The sequence below is a fragment of the Nerophis lumbriciformis genome, linkage group LG07, assembly GCF_033978685.3.
Source record: "Nerophis lumbriciformis linkage group LG07, RoL_Nlum_v2.1, whole genome shotgun sequence".
In the NCBI taxonomy this organism is placed as follows: Eukaryota; Metazoa; Chordata; class Actinopteri; order Syngnathiformes; family Syngnathidae; genus Nerophis; species Nerophis lumbriciformis.
This window is the reverse complement of record NC_084554.2, coordinates 48,530,001-48,555,000: the sequence shown is the minus strand read 5'-3', so window position 1 is coordinate 48,555,000 and position 25,000 is coordinate 48,530,001. Positions and strand designations below refer to the sequence as shown.

At 37.1% G+C, this 25,000-nt stretch overlaps 1 protein-coding gene across 2 annotated transcripts in view; it reads right to left on the bottom strand.

Annotated features, from left to right (window-relative positions):
- Window positions 1-17,919: 17,919 nt before the first annotated feature.
- LOC133609197 (vasoactive intestinal polypeptide receptor 2-like) overlaps window positions 17,920-25,000 on the bottom strand; it is a 31,825-nt gene continuing 24,744 nt past the window's right edge. For both annotated transcript variants that reach the window (XM_061964703.1, XM_061964704.1), the window contains exons 7-13: window positions 22,902-23,052; window positions 22,552-22,612; window positions 20,450-20,519; window positions 20,279-20,370; window positions 19,965-20,103; window positions 18,627-18,668; window positions 17,920-18,566 (exon numbers count right to left, since the gene is read on the bottom strand). In XM_061964703.1, coding sequence (XP_061820687.1) covers window positions 18,396-18,566; window positions 18,627-18,668; window positions 19,965-20,103; window positions 20,279-20,370; window positions 20,450-20,519; window positions 22,552-22,612; window positions 22,902-23,052 — 726 coding nt within the window. In that variant the 3' untranslated portion in view covers window positions 17,920-18,395. The remainder of the gene's footprint in view (window positions 18,567-18,626; window positions 18,669-19,964; window positions 20,104-20,278; window positions 20,371-20,449; window positions 20,520-22,551; window positions 22,613-22,901; window positions 23,053-25,000) is intronic.

The following is a 25,000-nucleotide window of genomic DNA, read 5'->3' as shown; positions in this document are numbered from 1 at the left end:
ATTTCTCCTGACAACGTGTTCGGAAAGGAGTAGGAAGAAGCAAAGCTTATTCGATTTTTCCCCTTTTCATATAGCAATTACTACTTACTGTTTTTATTCTGCAACACACAATGTACATCAAAGGCTTCTAAATGCAACAGTTCTCTTGAGTAAGAAACCTGCGAAACAGGCTTTTAGGGATGAAATAGCCTCTGTGTTTTTCCAATAGTTCAGTCACTTTTGAGTCCCATAATGAGGTCATTAATGTTGCATTTTCAATAAAGTCCAAGATTTCTATCATAATTATTTTTTTGTACTTTGTAAAAACTGAGTTTGAACATTCTCTAAAAGTCAATCATATACTTTAAGTACGTTGTTTGACTTCTTGGCGTAATGCATTCCATGACTTAATTCTACGTACTGATGAAGGTTGTTGTATGTGCATACAATGTTTTCAATTTGATTTTCTTTAAGGTGATATTTCTTCTCCTAAACTAACACCCTCCCTTCCACATCCCACCCCCCCGGATTGTAAATAATCAAATGTAGATACTTATTCTTATGCTTTCTGATCTCTCTCTCTATGTCCACTACTTGCTGTACATATCCTACCAAGTGGCCTAGTGGTTAGAGTGTCCATCCTGAGATCGGTAGGTTGGGAGTTCAAACCCCGGCCGAGTCATACCAAAGACTATAAAAATGGGACCCATTATCTCCCTGCTTGGCACTCAGCATCAAGGGTTGGAATTGGGGGTTAAATCACCAAAATGATTCCCGGGCGCGGCCACCGCTGCTGCCCACTGCTCCCCTCACCTCCCAGAGGGTGATCAAGGGTGATGGGTCAAATGCAGAGAATAATTTCGCCACACCTAGTGTGTGTGTGACAATCATTGGTACTTTAACTTTAACTTTAACTTTAAGCAATGACGTGCGGTCACTAGAGGCAGGTGAGGCAGGGCCTCACCTGCCATCATGGAAAGAAAAAAAATTTAAAAAGAAAAAAAAAATTAAATTGTTATATGTATCCAGTGATTATACTATAAAGTTATTTTCCATTTAACTTCACCAGTTTTAGATTATTTTTATTCAAAATCGCTGAATTTTCACATTTGCCGTTCAAATACTGAGAAGAGACGGTGCGGTGAACAGCAGCCAGTTGAGGCACGTCACTCAGTGCCTCACCATGGATTGCGCAATGACTCGGCTAACTGCTGGCCTGCTGTGCAGTGAGACTGTATTGCTATATGAATTATATTATACATTTCCATAGTTTAGTTAGCTGAGGTATATAATGTACAGTGTATTTTGTCAACAACTGTATGTGTGGAACGTATTTCTTGTGCTGAGCGATCATAAAACTGCTGCAAAGACGCACTGTGTGAGGCTCGCAGTAATCCCGCCTCCTGGTGCCGGTTAATGCACCTCCGCCGCAGACTGCACCCCCTGACAGGAGCGCCACACCAACCAAAGCCCACACCCAAACCCTCCACGTGCAAGACCGAATCCACCCAAAAAAAGTCACTTAACAAGAAGCCAAAAAGTGCAAAAACAACATTGCTCGCGCCGGACGAGCCGGGAACGACTGCAGGGACACAACATTAGGTACACCTGCAGACTGCAGCACGGATTTCATATTTCATTCATTCACAACTCCTCCAACACGAACACCACTGTTCCCGCACTTATAAGTAAAAGTAAGACCATAATAACCTTTTTTTTATTAAATGTGCTTTTTTGTGTGCTACAGTTTGTATGTGTAAAGTTAAAGTTAAGTTAAAGTACCAATGATTGTCACACACACACTAGGTGTAATGAAATTTGTCCTCTGCATTTGACCCATCCTCTTGCTCACCCCCTGGGATGTGAGGGGAGCAGTGGGCAGCAGCGGCGCCGCGCCCGGGAATAATTGTTGGTGATTTAACCCCCAATTCCAACCCTTGATGCTGAGTGCCAAGCAGGGAAGAATGCTGGTATGAGCTTTTAAACATAACCCGTTAACTGCTGCCAATCAAATGGTGAATAAGATACTCTTTAGGGTTCATATGTTTGTAAATCTGACTGTGATGAAGTCAGTGCCTCACCAGTCATCAACCTCACCGCACGTCACTGATACCAAGTCAGTCCTACACGGTTTCAATGTCCATTTCTCTGATGATGCAATTGTTGATGACTGATGTGTTGATATCAACCAAACCTAACTGCCCCCCCACCCTCCACATCCCACACCCCGGATTGTAAATAATGTAAATAATTCAATGTATTGATGATTAACTTGTGTGATGACTGTATTATGATGATAGTATATATCTGTATCATGAATCAATTTAAGTGGATCCCGACTTAAACAAGTTGAAAAACTTATTGGGGTGTTACCATTTAGTGGTCAATTGTACAGAATATGTACTGCACTGTGCAATCTACGAATAAAAGTTTCAATCAATCAAAAAAAAAATTAAATAATGAGAACAAATGTACTTTTGGAGGTAGCAGGTTCTAGTGCTTTGTACATAATATTAGCTGTTTAAAAAAAAAAAAAAATACACCACATCATTTAATTTCAATATTTTAGCTTCAATAAACGAAGGGTTTGAATGTTCTCTATATCCAACATTATGTATCATTCTAACTGATGTCTTTTGTAACAAAGTTAATTGTAGTTATTTCTTCATATTTCAATGACAGATATGGTAACCCTAGCAACCAGTAGAGAATATGGAGTGATTTTTGGTCCAAAACACATTTTGTGTTATTCATTATAGAAATATTTCTTGCCACCTCACGTTTATTTCTATATGAGATTTCCGGGTCATTTTCTCATCTACTGTTATCTAGTGCAGTGGTCCCCAACATTTTTGTAGCTGCGGACCGATCAACGCCTGAAAATGTGTCCCACGGACCAGGGGGGGAGGGGGGAATGGTATTTTTATTTTTATTTATTTTTGTCATAAAAAAATACAATCATGTGTGCTTACGGACTGTATCCCTTGCAGACTGTATTGATATATATTGATATATAATGTAGGAACCACAATATTAATAACAGAAAGAAACAACCCTTTTGTGTGAATGAGTGTGAATGGGGGAGGGAGGTTTTTTGGGTTGGGGCACTAATTGTAAGTGTATCTTGTGTTTTTTATGTTGATTTAATAAAATAATATTTTATTTTTCTTTAATTTCTTGTGTGGCTTGGTACCAATCGATCCCGGTGGTTGGGGACCACTGATCTAGTGTATATAAAGGGAAATAACTACAAAAGTACACTACATTTACTAATCATGATACAAAAAGGTCAGTTACAATAATAAATAATCTTGGATATAGAGAACACACAAACATTTTATTTAATACATCAAAAATATTGAAATTCAATTACCGTTTTTTTCAGAGTATAAGTCGCACCGGCCGAAAATGCATAATAAAGAAAGAAAAAAACATATATAAGTCGCACTGGAGTATAAGTCGCATTTTTTGGGGAAATGTATTTGATAAAAGCCAACACCAAGAATAGACATTTGAAAGGCAATTTAAAATAAATAAAGAATAGTGAACAACAGGCTGAATAAGTGTACGTTATATGAGGCATAAATAAGCAACTGGTATGTTAACGTAACATATTATGGTAAGAGTCATTCAAATAACTATAACATATAGAACATGCTATACATTTACCAAACAATCTGTCACTCCTAATCGCTAAATCCCATGAAATCTTATACGTCTAGTCTCTTACGTGAATGAGATAAATAATATTTGATATTTTTATGTGTTAATAATTTCACACATAAGTCGCTCCTGAGTATAAGTCGCACCCCCGGCCAAACTATGAAAAAAACTGCAACTTATACTCCGAAAAATACGGTATATAGTGAATTTGCAAACAGCTAAAATCATGTACAAAGCAAACTATAACCTTATTATTATCATAACCAATTATTTCCGACAAAAGAGAAATATAACCCCAGAAAAAAATATAATTCAAAATATTTCTATGCACGTACAACACTTAAAATCTTTAGCATATCAGTATGTGGAATTTAATCATGGACTGCATTAAGCAAAGAAGTCAATGTACTAACTTGATGCAGTTTAAGAGGTTGTTCAAACAAAGTGTTTACAAAGTATAAGGAAGAGGAACAATGATATTTATTGGAAATAAGATATGATTCATCTCTTTATGTGACTCCTGGTACCCGAGCACCTCCATAACCCTCAAATCTAAACTCCAAACATCCCAGAACAAGCTAGTCAGGTTACTTCTAGACCTTCACCCCAGATCACACCTCACTCCTACCCACTTCTCCAAAGTGGGCTGGCTCAGGGTGGAGGACAGAGTAAAACAACTTGCACTGAGCCTGGTCCAGGGGTCGGCAACCCAAAATGTTGAAAGAGCCATATTGGACCAAAAATACAAAAACAAATTTGTCTGGAGCCGCAACAAATTAAAAGCCATATTACATACAGATAGTGTGTCATGAGATATTCATTGAATTAAGAGGACTTAAAGGAAACTAAATGACCTCCAATATAGCTACAGATGAAGCATAATGATGCAATATGTACATATAGCTAGCCTAAATAGCACGTTAGCATCGATTAGCTTGCAGTCATGCAGTGACCAAATATGCCCGATTACTCCACACAAGTCAATAACATCAACAAAACTCACCTTTGTGCATTCATGCACAACGTTAAAAGTTTGGTGGACAAAATTAGACGGAAAAAGAAGTGGCATAAAACACGTCCTAGAAAGTCGGAGAAAGTTATACATGTAAACAAACTACGGTGAGTTCAAGGACCGCTAAAATTAGTAGGACAAAACGGCACTCGCCAAATACTCGAATCAGTGAAGCATGTTTAATAAAAAACAGAGTGATTTATAACAATTAGGGAGGTTTGTGTCATGTTTGTCCTCCTACAGAAACCATATTAAAACAAAAAATATTTTTTTCCCCCCTCATCTTTTTCCATTTTTCATACATCTTTGGAAAAGCTCCAGAGAGCCACTAGGGCGGCGCTAAAGAGCCGCATGCGGCTCTAGAGCCGCGGGTTGTCGACCCCTGGCCTAGTCTATAAAATCCGCTCCACCTCCCTGATACCAAAGTACATGTCAAACTACTTCCTTAACGTAAATGACCGCCATACCACAACACCAGGGGGAGCTCCACTAACCACGTTAAACCCAGATTCCCATCTAACAAAGGTCTTAACTCATTCTCCTTTTATTCCACATCAATGTGGAATGCACTCCCAACAGGTGTAAAAGAAAGTGCATCTCTATCCTCCTTCAAAACCGCACTAAAAGAACACCTCCAGGCAACTACAACCCTAAACTAACACCCTCCCATCCACATCCCACCTCCCCGGATTGTAAATAACCAAATGTAAATAATCAATCAAATGTATATACTTGTTCTTATGCTATCTGAACTCACTATGTTCTCTGCTCGCTGTACATATCCTAGTCACACCTACACTGTTTCAATGTCCATTTCTCTGATGATGCAATTGTTGATGACTGAAGTGTTGATATCAACCAAACCCTCCTCATCCCACAGCCCGGATTGTAAATAATGTAAATAATTCAATGTATATACTCTGATGATTATCTTGTGTGATGACTGTATTATGACGTTAGTATATATTTGTACCATGAATTCATTGAAGTGGACCCCGACTTAAACAAGTTGAAAAACTTATTGGGGTGTTACCATTTAGTGGTCAATTGTACGGAATATGTACTGTACTGTGCAATCTACTAATAAAAATCTCAATCAATCAATCAAAAGACTTAACTATTGATGAAGAGAACTGTTGTACTTAGAAAACATTGATATAACTGCTCCAACATGAAAACATGAAGTTAACGTACTGTATGTGTAAGAAACTGCTTAGAAGTGGAAAAGGGTTGGCTCTGCTTCTTCCTACTCCTTTTCAAGCATGTTGGAAAACGTCATGCAACATGTTGAAACTGCAGTCATGTTCAAAATAAACTAACCCAAAAATGTCTTTTCTTTGACCCTTTCAATATCTACTCCGTCTATTTGTATGTGTTAATATCGCAAATACCATGCGATTCAATGATTGTCTGTTGTTGTCAAACCATCTCTTTAATTAGTTCATTTCTTCTGTTATTATTTGTATTACCTTTTGTGTGTTCTCGCCTGAACAAAACACAGTTGTATCGTCTGCAAATACTCACTTTGTAGCGTGACAAATGTCGTTTGTATCGATATTGAACAACTTATGTCCCAGTATTGATCTATGGGGTACGCCATACGATATCCTGTATGTAGCCTTGTAGCTTTACTATTATTTAGAGATGTCCGACAATATCGGACTGCCGATATTATCGGCCGATAAATGCTCTAAAATGTGATATCAGAAATTATCGGTATCGGTTTCAAAAAGTACAATTTCGGACGTAGGGAGAAGTACAGAGCGCCAATAAACCTTAAAGGCCCTGCCTTTGCGTGCCGGCCCAATCACATAATATCTACGACTTTTCACACACACAAGTGAACTTGGTCAACATCCATACAGGTCACACTGAGGGTGGCCGTATAAACAACTTTAACACTGTTACAAATATGCGCCACACTGTGAACCCACACCAAACAAGAATGACAAACACAATTCGGGAGAACATCTGCACCGTAACACAACAGAACAAATACCCAGAACCTCTTGCATCTGGGACGCTATAATATACACCCCCCCGCTACCCCCTATGCCCCCACCCCAACCTCCTCATGCTCTCTCAGGGGGAGCATGTCCCAAATTCCAAGCTGCTGTTTTGAGGCATGTTAAAAAAAATCATGCACTTTGTGACTTCAATAATAAATATGGCAGTGCCATGTTGGCATTTTTTTACATAACTTGAGTTGATTTATTTTGGAAAACCTTGTTACATTGTTTAATGCATCCAGCGGGGCATCACAACAAAATTAGGCATAATAATGTGTTAATTCAATGACTGTATATATCGTATTGGTTGATATCGGAATCGGTAATTAAGAGTTGGACAATATCGGTAAAAAAGCCATTATCGGACATCTCTACTATTATTGCTTCCCGTTGGTTAAGTAGCTTCTTATCTAGTTCAAGACCAACCCTCTGATGCCATACTGTTCTAATTGGTTTATTAAGATATCATGATTAATTAATTGTAAATGTATCCCAAATAATGACACAGGCTTAGAAAAACTAACTACTTGTTATTTAATGGTGAGGTTTGTCAAGCAACAATGTCAAAGTCTGAATGGGCATTATTTTGGTGACTAAGGTGTTTTAGTGTAACACTGTCATGTGCACTCACACACACACACACACACACACTCATTAGTGATGACGCTGATGACTGGCATACATCCTTCCTCTTCTTGTGCTTTGGTGTGTGAGAGTTTGGCGAACACGCGCCGGAAGGAATCACGGAAGTGTTAGGAAATTAGAACATGACATACTTTTTTCCCCCCCAAACGTCCACGACCTGAGAGTGACAAATAAGTATAACTCGTACAGACACCTTTCAAAGTCAAACTTCCTGTGTAGGTGACTAACGACGCATTCTTTCCGTGCGACTCATGTCAAGACATGTCATGAAATAAATGATAAGATAAAGCGACACACACATTTTCAGCTTTCTCAGTCGAAAATTAAGACGTTTTTGTCTATTTTGTCATGAACCAAAGGTGATAGTGTAAATGATAAAGAATACTTCCATTCACACTTTATATAGTCTATTCACTTTAGAATAGACTAGTTTTTAGAGGTCAAATATGTCAGATTCACAGGAAATGTATATTTTAATTCAAGGAGACTGCAAATGTAAAAAAAAAAAACAAAGTCACAATGGGAACTTGTTATATACCTGGTGCTAAAAGTATTAAGCACCTTTGTGTCCATTAATTCAGGAAAAAGTCTTGACTTTTGACTAGTGATGTCCGATAATGGCTTTTTTGCCGATATCCGATATTGTCCAACTCTTAATTACCGATACCGATACATACAGTTGTGGAATTAACAAATGATTATACCTAATTTATAATAATAATTATATTGTAGCGTCCCGGAAGAGTTATTGTTGCAAGGGGTTCTGGGTATTTGTTCTGTTGTGTTTATGTTGTGTTACGGTGCGGATGTTCTCCCGAAATGTGTTTGTCATTCTTGTTTGGTGTGGGTTCACAGTGTGGTGCATATTTGTAACAGTGTTAAAGTTGTTTATACGGCCACCCTCAGTGTGACCTGTATGGCTGTTGACCAAGTATGCTTACATTCACTTGTGTGCGTGTAAAAGTTGTAGATATTATGTGACTGGGCCGGCACGCAAAAGCAGTGCTTTTAAGGTTTACTGGTGCTCTGTACTTCTCCCTACGTCCGTGTACACAGCGGCATTTAAAAAATGTCATGAATTTTTGAAACCGATACCGATAATTTCCGATATTACATTTTAAAGCATTTATCGGCCGATAATATCGGCAGTCCGATGTTATCGGACATCCCTACTTTTGACTGAATGTTAGTATTTTCCGTATACCGTATTTTTCGGAGTATAAGTTGCTCTGGCCGAAAATGCATAATAAAGAAAGAAAAAAACATATATAAGTCGCACTGGAGTATAAGTCGCATTTTTTGGGGAAATGTATTTGATAAAAGCCAACAGCAAGAATAGACATTTGAAAGGCAATTTAAAATAAATAAAGAATAGTGAACAACAGGCTGAATAAGTGTACGTTATATGAGGCATAAATAACCAACTGGTATGTTAACGTAACATATTATGGTAAGAGTCATTCAAATAACTATAACATATAGAACATGCTATACGTTTACCAAACAATCTGTCACTCCTAATCGCTAAATCCCATGAAATCTTATACGTCTAGTCTCTTACGTGAATGAGATAAATAATATTATTTGATATTTTACGCTAATGTGTTAATAATTTCACACATAAGTCGCTCCTGAGTATAAGTCGCACCCAACCAAACTATGAATAAAACTGCGACTTATAGTCCGAAAAATACGGTACTTTATAATTTTACAGTTTGATTACGTGAGTGGGAATGAGGTGCTAACTAGCTGTGGCCTCCACTAAGCAGCGTTTTATTCATTTTATTTGATTAATTTATAATAAAACATTGGCAGATTTGTTGTTGTTGCGCCTCATCACCGCCTGTGGTGCAAAGAGGTATTGCAGGATAGTACGTAAGGCTTCATTCATTATGCTACAGCGTCCCCTCCAAAACCTTTGTTGGAGCTTGACTTACACCGCCCAAAAAATATAACATTGTGCTAACGGCGACGACAAGTAGGATTTAGTTGCTAATTTCCTTTTTTTTTTTTTTAACTTTAGGAGCATTTTGGTGCAGAAATTCGCAAATATGAGCTGTTTCGGAAAATGTATTAGTAGAATATACAATTTCTGGAAAAGTTATATTACATTGAGGTGTATGTCTACAGAATTAGTTAAAAAAGTTAGCTTTCTAATGATAGCATGCCATACTTGCCAACCCTCCCGGATTTTCCGGGAGACTCCCGAAATTCAGCGCCTCTCCCGAAAACCTCCCGGGACAAATTTTCTCCCGAAAATCTCCCGAAATTCAGGCGGACCTGTGTGACGTGTCGACAACCTGTTTTCACGTCCGCTTTCCCACAATATAAACAGCGTGCCTGACCCAATCACGTTATAACTGTAGAATGATCGAGGGCGAGTTCTTGGTTTCTTATGTGGGTTTTTTGTTAGGCAGTTTCATTAACGTCCTCCCAGCACGGTAACAACACACAACAACAGCAGTCACGTTTTCGTCTACCGTAAAGCAGTTCGTCTGCCGTAAACAGCAATGTTGTGACACTCGTAAACAGGACAATACTGCCATCTAATGTACATGCATATGTGACAATAACATCTAGGGCTTTTAGAGAGTGCAGTGCACAACTGGGCACACAACAAGGAGACGAAGCAGAATGCATCATCAGAGAGGGTGTTCAGCATGGTTAGAAAAATAGTGATGGAGAATAGAACAAGGATGGACAATTCAACCCGTAACTCAACAATGAGTAGATGAGTGTTATGTGTGTGTATAAGTGTAAATAAATGAACACTGAAATTCAAGCATATCTCTTATATATATATATATATATATATATATATATATATATAGATATATATATATATATATACATATACATACACACATACACATACAGTATATATAATAAAATAAATAAATATATATATATATATATATATATATATATATATATATATATATATATAGCTAGAATTCACTGAAAGTCAAGTATTTGTTGTATATATATATACAGTATATATATGAAATACTTGACTTGGTGAATTCCAGCTGTAAATATACTCCTCCCCCCCACACCTCCCGAAATCGGAGGTCTCAAGGTTGGCAAGTATGTAGCATGCTAACATTAACAATAGCACAATTGGATGATTTATTTATTTATTTATTTATTTTTTGAATCGGTCAAAGAATGTGGAAGTACAAGCCCTGGCAAAAATGATGTAATCAGCAGATTTGGAGGATGTTCATTTTTTCAGTTGTTTCTACATGTTAAAAAAACCTAATAACAGACATGACAGGAAACTATAGTGACTTTCGGGCTTCAAGAAACAAAACTAAAATCAAGAATACAAATTGTGGTAGTCATTACCGGTTTAATTTTTAGATCAAGCATAGTGAAAATATTACGGAATCACTCAATTCTAAGGAAAACTTTAATTAACATCTGCATCAGATTAAATCTGTACATTAGTCTGCAGTTAGGAGTGTTCACACCTTGGAGAGCTGTTGCACCAGGTGGATTGACATGAATCATGGCTCCAACACGAGAGATATCAATTGAAACAAAGGAGAGGATTGTCAAACTTCATCAAGAATGTAAAATGCTCTTCGTGGTAAGATCTAGGCCCCTTGTGTACTCCGATTGTACACACAGTTTGTGGCACAGGACAGCAGCCATGTTGGTTTGGTGGCCCCCCAACTTTGTTTACTTCTGTTTAAAAGTCACGTGATGGGATCCAACCTATGGTGAACCTGCATTAGGCAAGATGATGATGCTGGAACTTTCGTTTGGTTTTGGTTCCAAAGAGATTTATGAAGACGACTGCCTGAAGAAAACCCGCATATTTCCGCAGTCATGATGATATGGTAAGGATGGTTATTAAATCTTCAATAAATGTACAAGTTTACCCTTTGTCTCTTATTCCATCTATGCAAAGAATGTTTGGGAATGATGGCAAAAAGTGAAAAAACCTTCCTTGACGAAAGACACATAAGGTCAATGCAAATAGTCCCGATCTCCAAATGTGTGGTGAAAATGGAAGAAAATGGTGGATGACCAGACTCAACCTGCAAAGCTGATCTGACAACAGCAATCAGAGAAAGATGGAGCAAGCTTGATGAAAAGTACGGTTTGTCAAACATTTAAGTCCAAGCCTCAGATAATGCAAACTGTTATAAAAGCCAGAGGTGGTGCAACAAAGTAGTAGTGGTTTGTTGTAGGGTCTGCTTTTAATCGCCGTCAGTGTGTGAATGTGTGTGCGTGAATGTGTCAAAGCGCTTTGAGTTCCTTAAAAAAAGGTAGAAAAGCGCTATACAAGTATAACCCATTTACCATTTAACGATTCCACAATTTGTCCACTATGCGGGACCCAATTATTGATCTAACTACTAATACCACAATTTATTTTCTAGATTTCTTTGAGAGTTTCTAAAAGCCAGAAAGTTGCCAGTATAGTTTTGTTTCATGTCTGTTTTCTACGTTTTTTTCTACATAATTAAACTGAATGAACATTTTTCAAGTCTGCTGATTCTATAATTTTTTTCCAGGGGTTTTAGTAACCCTTTTTAATGGAGATTAAGTGCGAGGGGAAAGCTCGAAATCTGGGAATTTTTGTGAATATGGAAAACGGCACAATTGCCCTGAATGGATTGGTGTTAATATTTTTTTCTTTTTAATCGGTTGACAAATGCGGAAGTTGTAACAATTTTTAAAAGGGAATAGGTGTTACGGAAAAGCGGATTGATCATATCAATGAAATCAAAAACTATACACGATCCACCCTCAACTCCTCCATATTCCAAATTAATCTACTAAACTACTATCTATGTGCAAAATCGTTCTTTTCAAATTAAAATTAGTTATAACTTCTTACCCACGGGAAAAAATCGAAGAAGATAGATATCTACATATATCCATATTTAAGAGTTATTTCTTTCTATAGTCAGGTTTGAAATAACTAGTGTTTTCTCTTTGTGCTCTTTCTATTTTGTTCTCCATCTCATGACCGAGGGTACACTGTGAATTACCTTGAGCTTGGAACGTGAGGAGTAGCAGTACTCCCTTCTTGTCTCATCCTGAGCTAAACAATCAACCTGTGTAGTCCAGCTGGGGAGGGCGGGGGCTAGTGGCATATTGAAAACGAGGGCGCTCCCGTAAGGATTTTTAGATCAACTTGGCTACGCAATTTAATGTGTTGTCCTCGGCTGGTCTCTTCAAAGCTTTGAAAATAAATGACAAAATACCTATTCTGTTCTGGTGATAATTTAAACTCAGTTTATGTGTCATCAAAAGAACTTGGGATTGACCAGTAATTTAAATTCCCTTGGAGGAACATCTGGTCCAAACGCAACAATTGCATGCTAACATCTAAAGTCCACGGCGTTAAACGTCAAACACATTTTGGGTTTTTCCTTCATTTTTTTTACACATCAGTTGATTAATGAAGTTAAAAAAAGACACTTGACCTCCGCTTGGGGTCTCCCACAATGCTGGTCATTTTGAGTAATTCCCAGCAAACCAGTGTGTCACTGCTTCAGAGGAATCGAGGGGAGAGGATGGAAAGAGAAAACGAGTGTGAGGATGACTAACCGGAAGGCGACTTCTGCTTTTTGACGCCTTAAAGCCTCCTTCCGAGCCCTATCACTTCACACGTTTCTGAGACATCTCAAGAGAAACCAACAATTTCCCCCTTGTCATATTTATCACCGACGTGCTGAAAATGCTGAAGGTTGTCAGTCTGCAGAAGAGTTTGCTGATGGTGGCCATGCTGGTGGCTCTGGTCAAGTGTGGCCAAGGCGGTAAGTTGAAGAAAAGTTGTGTTGTTCTGTACTTTTGACCCCCAACCAGCATACTCAAGTGTTCTTTGGGTTCTGTCTCGGTCCAGTGATCAAGCCCGTTGAATGCTGCACCGAAGTGAGCGACAAGGAAATAGCGGAGGAAATTTTGGGGATCAGCTTGAGGAAGGCCGTCAAACCATGCTTGCAAGCTGTCGTGTGAGTAGAAGACACTAAAAAAACTGACAAAATGACCGAGTTTGACATTGTTGTGGTAGTTAGCATGATTCAGTTTGCATGATTTGTAAATCACAAAACAAGAAATATTTTGTGGGGTGGTTGAACCCAGCAGTTACTATTAGGAGTTTTAACATTAAAAAGACTAATATTTACCTTTTATATATATATATATATATATATATATATATATATACACACACACACACACATATTTATGTGTACACATTCACATATGTATACGTACATATACATTCATATATATGCATACATACTGTAATATATATATATATATATATATATATATATATATATATATTAAAGCTGCAACCAACAATTAATTGATAATCGATTAATCTGTCGATTATTACTTCGATTGATCGATTAATAATCGGATAAAAGAGACAAACTACATTTCTATCCTTTCCAGTATTTTATAGGGGAAAAAACAGCATACTGGCACCATACTTATTTTGATTATTGTTTCTCAGCTGTTTGTACATGTTGCAGTTTATAAATAAAGGTTTATATAACTAAAATAAATAAATTTAAAAAAATAAAATTGCCTCTGCGCATGCGCAATGGATGACTAAATTAATCGCCAACTATTTTTATAATCGATTTTAATCGATTAGTTGTTGCAGCCCTAATATATACTGTGTGTGTATATATATATATATATATATATATATATATATATATATATATATACGTGTGTATATATGTGTGTGTATATATATATATATATATATATACACACACATACAAATACATATACATACATATATACACTTACACATACAAATACATATACATACGTATACATACATACAGTATATACACAAATACATATATATATATATATATATATATATATATATATATATATATATACATACATATATACACATATATATATATACACATATATACATACATATACACATACACACACACACACATTTTTTTCCCATAAGAATCAATTCTTAAAAAATATGTTTTAAGGCCACCTCCATGCAACAAGAACAAGCTTTTCTAACATGTATAGCAAAAGTTTCATTATAATTATTATACCAAACAATACATTGCAAGAATCAGTTTAAATTAAGAATCGTGTTGAATCGAGAATCGATTCGGAATGGAATCATCACCCCAGGAATCGCAATGGGATCAAATTGTTAGGTGTCCAATGATTTACACTCCTACTACTTAGTTGTGTGGTGTCAGTACCACTCACTGTCACCACCTGTGGTACTACGGGTTGACAGCCACTAAGCGCTGGCAGCTACACAACAGCTAAGCACATGATAGCACACAAGATGGACATGTGTAGTAAGTCTAAAACACAATATCCATCCATCCATCAATACTCGTCAATATAAACAAGTATCAAATAATTATGGGTACATATTAGTTACATACACAAAGTCTCCAAGGCAGAAGTGCATTAGAAAGTATCCAGTAACAAATGTGTCCGCATCAGGAGCTTAACTTAAGTAAATATGTTGGCCACTAGGTGTCACCAAAACAATTACCAGTCCAGTTCAACTTAAAGACAGCATAAGTCCATTCCTTCAAACATACTATTGTTCTCTGAGTAATCTCATTTTCTAATATTCTGCACTACAAAATAACAAAAGTATGCATCATTTGTGCTGATATCGGATCGGTATTATTATCGCATTCGGCCAATACTCATGGCTCCAATATTTGTTTGTGTTGGGACACCCCGAGTCCTAAGTGGTGTTGCGCAACAGGCCCATAGGTCACAAGAACAGGTGTTTTTTGAAAAAGGTAGAAGTGACGTATTAGAAAGACGCTAACGATGCTAAACCTTGTTTGTCCTACAGCTTCTACACCAATAGCGGCTCCTACTGCGCTTACATCCGCGCTCCGTGGGTTCAAAAGAAGGTGGCGGCTTTTGTGTGAGTGCCCCCTTTTGGTCACGCCATCATCACTGCGCTCGGCATCCATTCATCCTCGGGCTAACTCCTCTTTCTACCTCCCTCAGGAAAGCCAAAGCTCAGAGTTACAACACCGTCTCGCCGCCCAAAACCACGCTTCTCTCCATCCTGACCTCCGCAGCCTCATACGCTCCCTCTGCATCCTCACACGCTCCCTATGCGTCCTCACACGCTCCCTATGCGTCCTCGCCGTCTTCCCTTCCTTCCTCCTCATCTTGACCCCATGCAAAACTCCATTAAGAAAACGAGCACTTTGTAGGATGAAGACTGGAGCACACCATTACTTGAGTCCAATGTTTAGTATTTTGCAATTATTTATTTGAGGATTTATTTATAAGCAAAATGTAAGTTATTTTGTCTTATTAGTAAGGCAGATTTTATTTATGATGTTAGTGTTATCGCTCAGTCAAGTATGCTGTTTTATTTTGACAGCGCGGTCACTGTTTTGCTGCACGAAATGTAACAAAGTAAGTCACAGTACTCTTGCACAATAAAAGACATGTGGATGAAATAAAGCGGCTTGAATGAATGATTAAAGCAGGGGTGTCCAAACGTTTTCCCACTGAGGGCCCCACACTGAAAAAATCAAAGAATGTGGGGGTCATTTTGATGGTTTTCATTTTCAAAAAACAGTACAATATATATACTTTTATTTGTTTTACCTTTATGGCACTCAGGAACCCCTATGGGTCTCAGTCATGAAAAATGTAAAAAATAAGTCCTATTTTTTTTTTAATTTATCACCTAAATATGTAGCTCAAGTTCAGGTATATTTGTCAAAATACAGTTGTTTTTTTAAATTTTATGAATTTTTTGTCAAAACCTGGCAAACACAAGATATGCAATATTTTCCCGAAAAAGATTTTCCAAGTATTTGATGTAAAGTAATTGGAGCCTTAAAATAGGTCAATAATTCATATCAACATTGATTTTAATTCACTTTTTTGTTTTTGACCAATGTCAGTTTAAAAAAAATTAAAATCCCACTAACATTCTTGGGCATCCATAAGGTTTCCACTCATAAAAATAAGTCTTACAATTGCTTTTTCTTTGTTTTTAGTATTTTTTTTTTTGTTTTGTTTTATGCTCTTTTTGTCAAAACAAATTGTTTTTACAAACCCCGTTTCCATATGAGTTGGGAAATTGTGTTAGATGTAAATATAAACTGAATACAATGATTTGCAAATCCTTTTCAACCCATATTCAATTGAATGCACTACAAAGACAAGATATTTGATGTTCAAACTCAAACTTTTTTTCTTTTTTTTTTGCAAATAATAATTAACTTAGAATTTCATGGCTGCAACATGCCAAAGTGGTTGGGAAAGGGCATGTTCACCACTGCGTTACATGGCCTTTCCTTTTAACAACACTCAGTAAACGTTTGGGAACTGAGGAGACACATTTTTTAAGCTTCTCAGGTGGAATTCTTTCCCATTCTTGCTTGATGTACAGCTTAAGTTGTTCAACAGTCCGGGGGTCTCCGTTGTGCTATTTTAGGCTTCATAATGCACCACACATTTTCAATGGGAGACAGGTCTGGACTACAGGCAGGCCAGTCTAGTACCCACACTCTTTTACTATGAAGCCATGTTGATGTAACACGTGGCTTTGCATTGTCTTGCTGAAATAAGCAGGGGCGTCCATAATAACGTTGCTTGGATGGCAACATATGTTGCTCCAAAACCTGTATGTACCTTTCAGCATTAATGGCGCCTTCACAGGTGTGTAAGTTACCCATGTCTTGGGCACTAATACACCCCCATACCATCACAGATGCTGGTTTTTCAACTTTGCATCTACAACAATCCGGATGGTTCTTTTCCTCTTTGGTCCGGAGGACACGACGTCCACAGTTTCCAAAAACAATTTAAAATGTGGACTGGTCAGACCACAGAACACTTTTCCACTTTGTATCAGTCCATCTTAGATGAGCTCAGGCCCAGCGAAGCCGACGGCGTTTCTGGGTGTTGTTGATAAACGGTTTTCGCCTTGCATAGGAGAGTTTTAACTTGCACTTACAGATGTAGCGACCAACTGTAGTTACTGACAGTGGGTTTCTGAAGTGTTCCTGAGCCCATGTGGTGATATTCTTTACACACTGATGTCGCTTGTTGATGCAGTACAGCCTGAGGGATGGAAGGTCACGGGCTTAGCTGCTTACGTGCAGTGATTTCTCCAGATTCTCTGAACCCTTTGATGATATTACAGACCGTAGATGGTGAAATCCCTAAATTCCTTGCAATAGCTGGTTGAGAAAGGTTTTTCTTAAACTGTTCAACAATTTGCTCACGCAGTTGTTGACAAAGTGGTGACCCTCGCCCCATCCTTGTTTGTGAATGACTGAGCATTTCATGGAATCTACTTGTATACCCAATCATGACACCCACTTGTTCCCAATTTGCCTGTTCACCTGTGGGATGTTCCAAATAAGTGTTTGATGAGCATTCCTCAACTTTATCAGTATTTATTGCCACCTTTCCCAACTTCTTTGTCATGTGTTGCTGGCATCAAATTCTAAAGTTAATGATTATTTGCACAAAAAAAAAAAGTTTATCAGTTTGAACATCAAATATGTTGTCTTTGTAGCATATTCAACTGAATATGGGTTGAAAAGGATTTGCAAATCATTGTATTCCGTTTATATTTACATCTAACACAATTTCCCAACTCATATGGAAACGGGGTTTGTAAATGGCAAACACAAAATACACAATGTTTTCCCCTAAAATATTTCAAAGTGGAATTTTTGATGTAAGGGATTTGCAGGCTTAAATAGGTCAATAATTCCTAACAATATTGATTCTGATTCATTATTATTTTTTGAGCAATGACAGCTTTAAAGAAACAGCCTGCATGACAGCTTTGCGTTAGTGGAGTCGACATTGCAACTTCTTTTTGTTACATTTCACCTGTTTGCTCTTTTAGTCCACTTTTTTATGTTTTTTTAAAAATAAATAGTATTCTTAGAATGGGCGGCGGGCCGTTAAAAGTTTAAATGTGGGCCCCACTTTGGACACCCCTGGCTTAAAGTATAAAAAGTCAAGCTAAATATTTGCACTAAATGCTGGATTTCTTGTAATAACAGTCAAAAAAAAAAAAAAAAGAGTTCTTTCCTTTTTACGCCGAGTCCTCACAGCGACACCGTCTCCGTCTGCAGGATGGACTGAGCTCGCCAGTTTCTGGGCGCCAAGTTGTCATTGGCGCCATTAGGGGCGAGCGAGGCGGCGTGCAGCCTGTAGTCCCGCCCCACGTAACGCCTGAGGGACAGACTCCTCATCGTCCTCCTCAGCTCACACTGGACCTTCAGATGAAGCCGAAGATGAAGATGATGGCAGAAAGGATAAAGAAGCAGCAGGCTTACCTCGCTGTTGAGGAAGCAGTAAAGGACCGCCACAATAAGACCCTGAAACACACACAATTGCACAGCTGGAGTTAAATGTGGATAATTGTGAATAAAATGTGGTGATATTTAATTTCTATTTGTTTATTTTGACCTTATTGGGATGAGAATAAAGATATGCTGGGAAATGCAGGATAATACTAATACTATTAATATTATAATATGAGGATTAAAAAAAAAGAAAAGAAAATCACCACTATCACAACATTTGAAAAATAGTTTTCGGCAGTATACAAATATAGTGCTGACAGAAAAAAAAACTTTATTGTCAAGCCAAATGGGAAAATAAAATATTACTTATAGTAATAATATAATTATCTCATGGTGATAAAGTAATAGAAAAATAATAACATTTATAATAATGTATTGTTTAAGATATGTATTATATTATTATATAATTAGAATAAGTAAGGTATTATTAGTAATATTATCTCCAAGGGAAAAATCACTACTAATTATATTAAAAAATATATTTTTCTGTATTATAAAACATAATACTGTACAGAGGGAAAAAAATCATATTATTAAGGCAAAAGTGAAAGTAAAATTTTAGTTATAGAAATAATATAATGATCTCATAGTCAAAAGGTAATAGAAACACTACTAAAAATAATAATCATAACAATATATATATATTTAAAATTATGTATTTATTATGTTTATTATAATTAAAATATTTTTCGGTATTATAAACACACAATACTGTATAGAAAACATTCATTATATTAAGCCAGTAGTGAAAATAAAATATGACTTAAACTAAAAATAATATTCATAACAGTTTCTTTTAAAATATGTCGTACATAATTATATAATTACTGTCAGTAATCAAGTGGTGAAAATATAATTATCTCAAAAAATCCTATGAAAAATCACTGTCAAATTACAAAATTAAATATTTTTATGTATTCTGAAATATAATACTGGACAGGAAAATATTACATTTATTTCATTATCATTATTAAGCCAAAATTGAAAAATAACAATACTAATAGAAGTAATGCAATGCTCTCATTTTTATGAAAAAAAAATGTTTATGTTTGAATTTGAATGCCTTGCATTGACCTCCAATTAGACAGGTATACAATTGAAACAATAATTTGAAGCATGCTTTAATGATCTTTTAAAAAAAAATCCAATAATCAATAATATTATACATAAGATAAATAAAAGTAATAAAATAGGTACATTAAAAACAAATTAACAATAATTACTTTGTCTTAAGGTGCAAGACTAACAAGTCAGGTAAAGAGCAAAAGTGTGTGTGTGTGTGAGTGCGTGCGTGCGTGTGGGTAACACCTGAAAGGATCCGAGGCCCAACTCAAAGAAGATCTTGATTTGTCGTAGGGTTTGATCAGTGGGATCCATCAGGTAGACAAACACCACATAGTTGATCCCAAACAAGGGGATCAGCAGGAGAGTGGACTTTGCCAGACGCCTAAACACACACACACACACACACACACACACACACACACACACACACACACACACACACACACACACACACACACACACACACACACACACACACACACACACACACACACACACACGCACACACACCATTCAGCATAGAGACCTCAGAGTAGCCACTATACAAAATGGCCTACTTGTACTGCGATTGTTCGTTGCCGCCAACGTCGGTGCAGCGCAGCTTCTGAACCAGGATGCGGATGATGCTGATGAAGAGGATGAAGTTCATCTGGAGGCAGAGTCAAAAATCAAGACGCACAAATAAACAAAGTTGCTAATGGCGAAGAATTGTTGTTGTGCTCACGTACGACAACACACGCCAGGATAGGCCAGTCCAACACCCTACTGGGGACCGGACTCTCGTTCCTCTCCCAGCACCTGCAAGCAAAAACACAGATGGTTGTATCTCTTTTATACACATATATATATATATATATATATATATATATATATATATATATATATATATATATATATATATATATATATATATATATATATATATACAGTATATATAAATCATATTTGTCCCAGCAGCACACAAACGCAACGCAAATGTTTTAACTATTCACAGCTTCACTTCCTTATTTACATTACCAGAGATTCATTAGTTTATTCATCAGCACTCACTCATTTACCAACAAAAACCCTGTTATGTATCGCTCTCAACACTTATCCAATGTTTTCACCCAAAGTGCGGGCAAAATAGGTGACAATAAGACATAACAAGGCAGACTTTGGTGGTGTTGTTTGTAAATGCTGTGCTATTCCTTATTACCGTATTTTTTTGGAGTATAAGTCGCACCGGAGTATAAGTCGCACCTGCCGAAAATGCATAATAAAAAAGGAAAAAAACATATAAATCGCACTGGAGCCCGCCCAAACTATGAAAAAAACTGTGACTTGTAGTCCGAAAAATACGGTACTTTCAAGGGTCATTGATCAGATTTACTCATATTGTCCATAAGATGGCATACCAATATGTAGCGTTCAGAAACCGCCGGGTATTTAAGATTCATTTGAAAGCACTCTGGGGTGCGATACTCTGATGAACTCATGACATCTCAAGGGCCAACTTTGAAACAGTTTGGCCATACTCTCGCGATACACGGCTTTGCCATAGTTGGGGCGGCAAAAAATATGTTTGTCAGCTGCAATATACTTGTCTACCACTTGTGGCAGTAATAACAATATTAAGCAAACAGAAGAAGTCTGGAGCTAAAGTCAAACGGAAGATTCTTCAGTGCAAAAATTATGACTAAAGTAGTGAAGCTGTATTTTCATTTCAACTTAAATTTTAAATATACATTTTTAACTCAGTTTATTTATTTTACCACTAAATAATTGTATGTAAGTCCCTTCATATCCAGTATATTTAGCTAGTATTTGTTTTTGTAATCAGCCTGACCTAAGTCTTGATAATCATTGTTGTGATTAACACACGCTTTCATATCATTTGACAAAATCCTGTTAAACTGTAAATAAGTTAGATATAATTATTGAATACAATTAAAATCAAGAGTAAGATGACCAATTCAGTGTTAATATGTGAGTGCGGTCCGGGACACACTGTAGTGGAAAAAAGTACCCGATCTAACAAAGATCTTAACTCATTCTCTTTCTATGCCACATCAATGTGGAATTCGCTCCCAACAGGTATAAAAGAAAGGGCATCTCTATCCTCCTTCAAAACCGCAATAAAAGAACACCTCTGGGCAGCTACAACCCTAAACTAACACCCTCCCCGGATTGTTAATAATCAAATGTAATCAATCAAATGTAGATACTTTTTCTTATGCTTTCTGATCTCTCTCTCTCTCTCTCTCTATGTCCACTACTTGCTGTACATATCCTACCAAGTCAGACCTACACTGTTTTAATATCCATTTCTCTGTTCTCAATTGTTGATGACTGATGATAACAACCAAACCTAACCCCCCTCCCCTCCACACCCCGGATTGTAAATAATGTAAATAATTCAGTGTATATACTCTGATGATTATCTTGTGTGATGACTGTATTATGATGATAGTATATATCTGTATCATGAATCAATTTAAGTGGACCCCGACTTAAACAAGTGGAAAAACTTATTGGGGTGTTACCATTTAGTGGTCAATTGTACGGAATATGTACTGCACTGTGCAACCTACTAATAAAAATCTCAAACAATCAATCAAAAAAAAAACTGATTTATTGGACTTTAGTCTTGCTCTCTGTCGCACCCAGTGGTACAAAGTGGTACTGTTGGTCTATAGCGGACTGACGAGTCGTTTGCAGAGCTTTATTTCAAGATGTGTCGCAAAGCCTTTTTGGAAAAGTCATTAAAAGCGCATTTTTTTCTCAAATGCGGATAGATTTTTCTCACACAACATTAAAAAAGCCATAACAGAGCGCTATAAGGACTCACCAGGTGTCATCCAGGTGTATCCGGCATAAGATCCACGCCACCGTGAACACACACGGGATTCCTGAAGGAGATAAAGAGTGTTTACACTGCCAGACTTGCAAGATGCCAGGCAGGCAGCATCACTCGCTCGTATTAATGATGGATGGCGGACAGAGCAGACCGTTTACACACTAAGCGGCTGAGTGCAAACACTCGGGCACCCTGACTAACGCCAGCTTTGGTTCACACTGACGTGTTTTGGCACGGCGTCAGGAGCAGCAGTACACTCTCAGCAATAGAGGAGTCCATCTTACGCCAACACAATAACTCCATGTTGCATTCAAGTGCAGGTCAGAAAAAGTGCTTCCTACCCCAGCCAATGAGCATGTAGATTGGGAGGCGAGCGGAGCACGAGTGGATGACCAGCAGCAGCATGTGCAGGTAGAGCGCCTCCACCAGGAGCCAGAAGAAGTTGGCCATGATGGCGTAGTTGAGGAACGCCAGGCTGGTCTTACAGCCCACCTGGAACACCAAAAACAGAGTAAGAATCACTGCTTTTTTTTTATTGATTGAAACTTTTATTAGTAGATTGCACAGTACAGTACATATCCCGTACAATTGACCACTAAATGGTAACACCCCAATAAGTTTTTCAACTTGTTTAAGTCAACGATTCTTATTATTCAACAACCTCGGTGCTCACTTTAATCCAAAATCTTATTGTGCAAAAGTGATTTTCCAATGGCGCAGCTAGCTTATCAGCACCAAGCATGAGGAAAAACTTGAACCTCCCTCACTTCGACTTCAATTTATGTTTTGTTGCTTCGATGATTCGTTCACCACTTGCGCAAGCTTTAGATCGACTATACACTCTTAATCCTGGGCTCTAAAAGTGTCCCGCTCATAAGACAGCAATAAACTACCGTATTTTTTTTAGTATAAGTCGCACCGGAGTATAGGTCGCACCGGCCGAAAAGTCATAATAAAGAAGGAAAAAAACATATATAAGTCGCATTGGAGTATAAGTTGCATTTTGTTGGGGAAATGTATTTGATAAAAGCCAACACCATGAATAGACATTTGAAAGGCAATTTAAAATAAATAAAGAATAGTGAACAACAGGCTGAATAAGTGTACGTTATATGAGGCATAAATAACCAACTGGTATGTTAACGTAACATATTATGGTAAGAGTCATTCAAATAACTATAACATATAGAACATGCTATACGTTTACCAAACAATCTGTCACTCCTAATGGCTAAATCCCATGAAATCTTATACGTCTAGTCTCTTACGTGAATGAGATAAATAATATTATTAGATATTTTACGCTAATGTGTTAATAATTTCACACATAAGTCGCTCCTGAGTATAAGTCGCACCCCCAGCCAAACTATGAAAAAAACTGCTACTTATAGTCCGAAAAATACGGTAATACATATATGTTTTACTTTCAACGCTTGAAATCTTTTAACAACTTCAGATCTTTCTATTCATATGAAGATTTGTATTATTTCTTATATGTTATGGCTTTTTTTTTTGTCAAAAATAACATTCAAAAAAAGCAAAATATGCAATATTTCAACAAAATCAGTCACAGAGTGGAATATTTGAGGTTGGGTACCGTATTTTTCGGACTATAAGTCGCAGTTTTTTTCATAGTTTGGCCGGGTGTGCGACTTATACTCACTCAGGAGCGACTTATGTGTGAAATTATTAACACATTAGCGTAAAATATCAAACAATATTATTTATCTCATTCACGTAAGAGACTAGACGTATAAGATTTCATGGGATTTAGCGATTAGGAGTGACAGATTGTTTGGTAAACGTATAGCATGTTCTATATGTTATAGTTATTTGAATGACTCTTACCATAATATGTTACGTTAACATACCAGTTGGTTATTTATGCCTCATATAACGTACACTTATTCAGCCTGTTGTTCACTATTCTTTATTTATTTTAAATTGCCTTTCAAATGTCTATTCTTGGTGTTGGATTTTATCAAATAAATTTCCCCCAAAAATGCGACTTATACTCCAGTGTGACTTATATATGTTTTTTTCCTTCTTTGTTATGCATTTTCGGCCGGTGCGACTTATACTCCGGAGCGACTTATAGTCCGAAAAATACGGTAATTACATCCTTGAATCGGTCAATAATTCCTGACGACATTTATTTTATAACAGTAGACAAAAAATATATATTTACAATGCCTATTGAGCTCGAACGCAAGAAGAACTTGGTTGAGTTTGTTGAGTTGACACAAGTCTTTTATGGGAGTCTGCAATGTTCTATATAACTGCCCAAGATCCTTTTCATTGCATTTCAGCGGTTATAATGGCAGTTTAACTCATTTACGCTCATCAAAGCTCTGAGACTTATGCTCATGGTTTTCTGCCAAAAACTTGTGGTTAAGGGGCGCAATTACACCGAAATAATGTTTTTATGTTTTTCAATTGG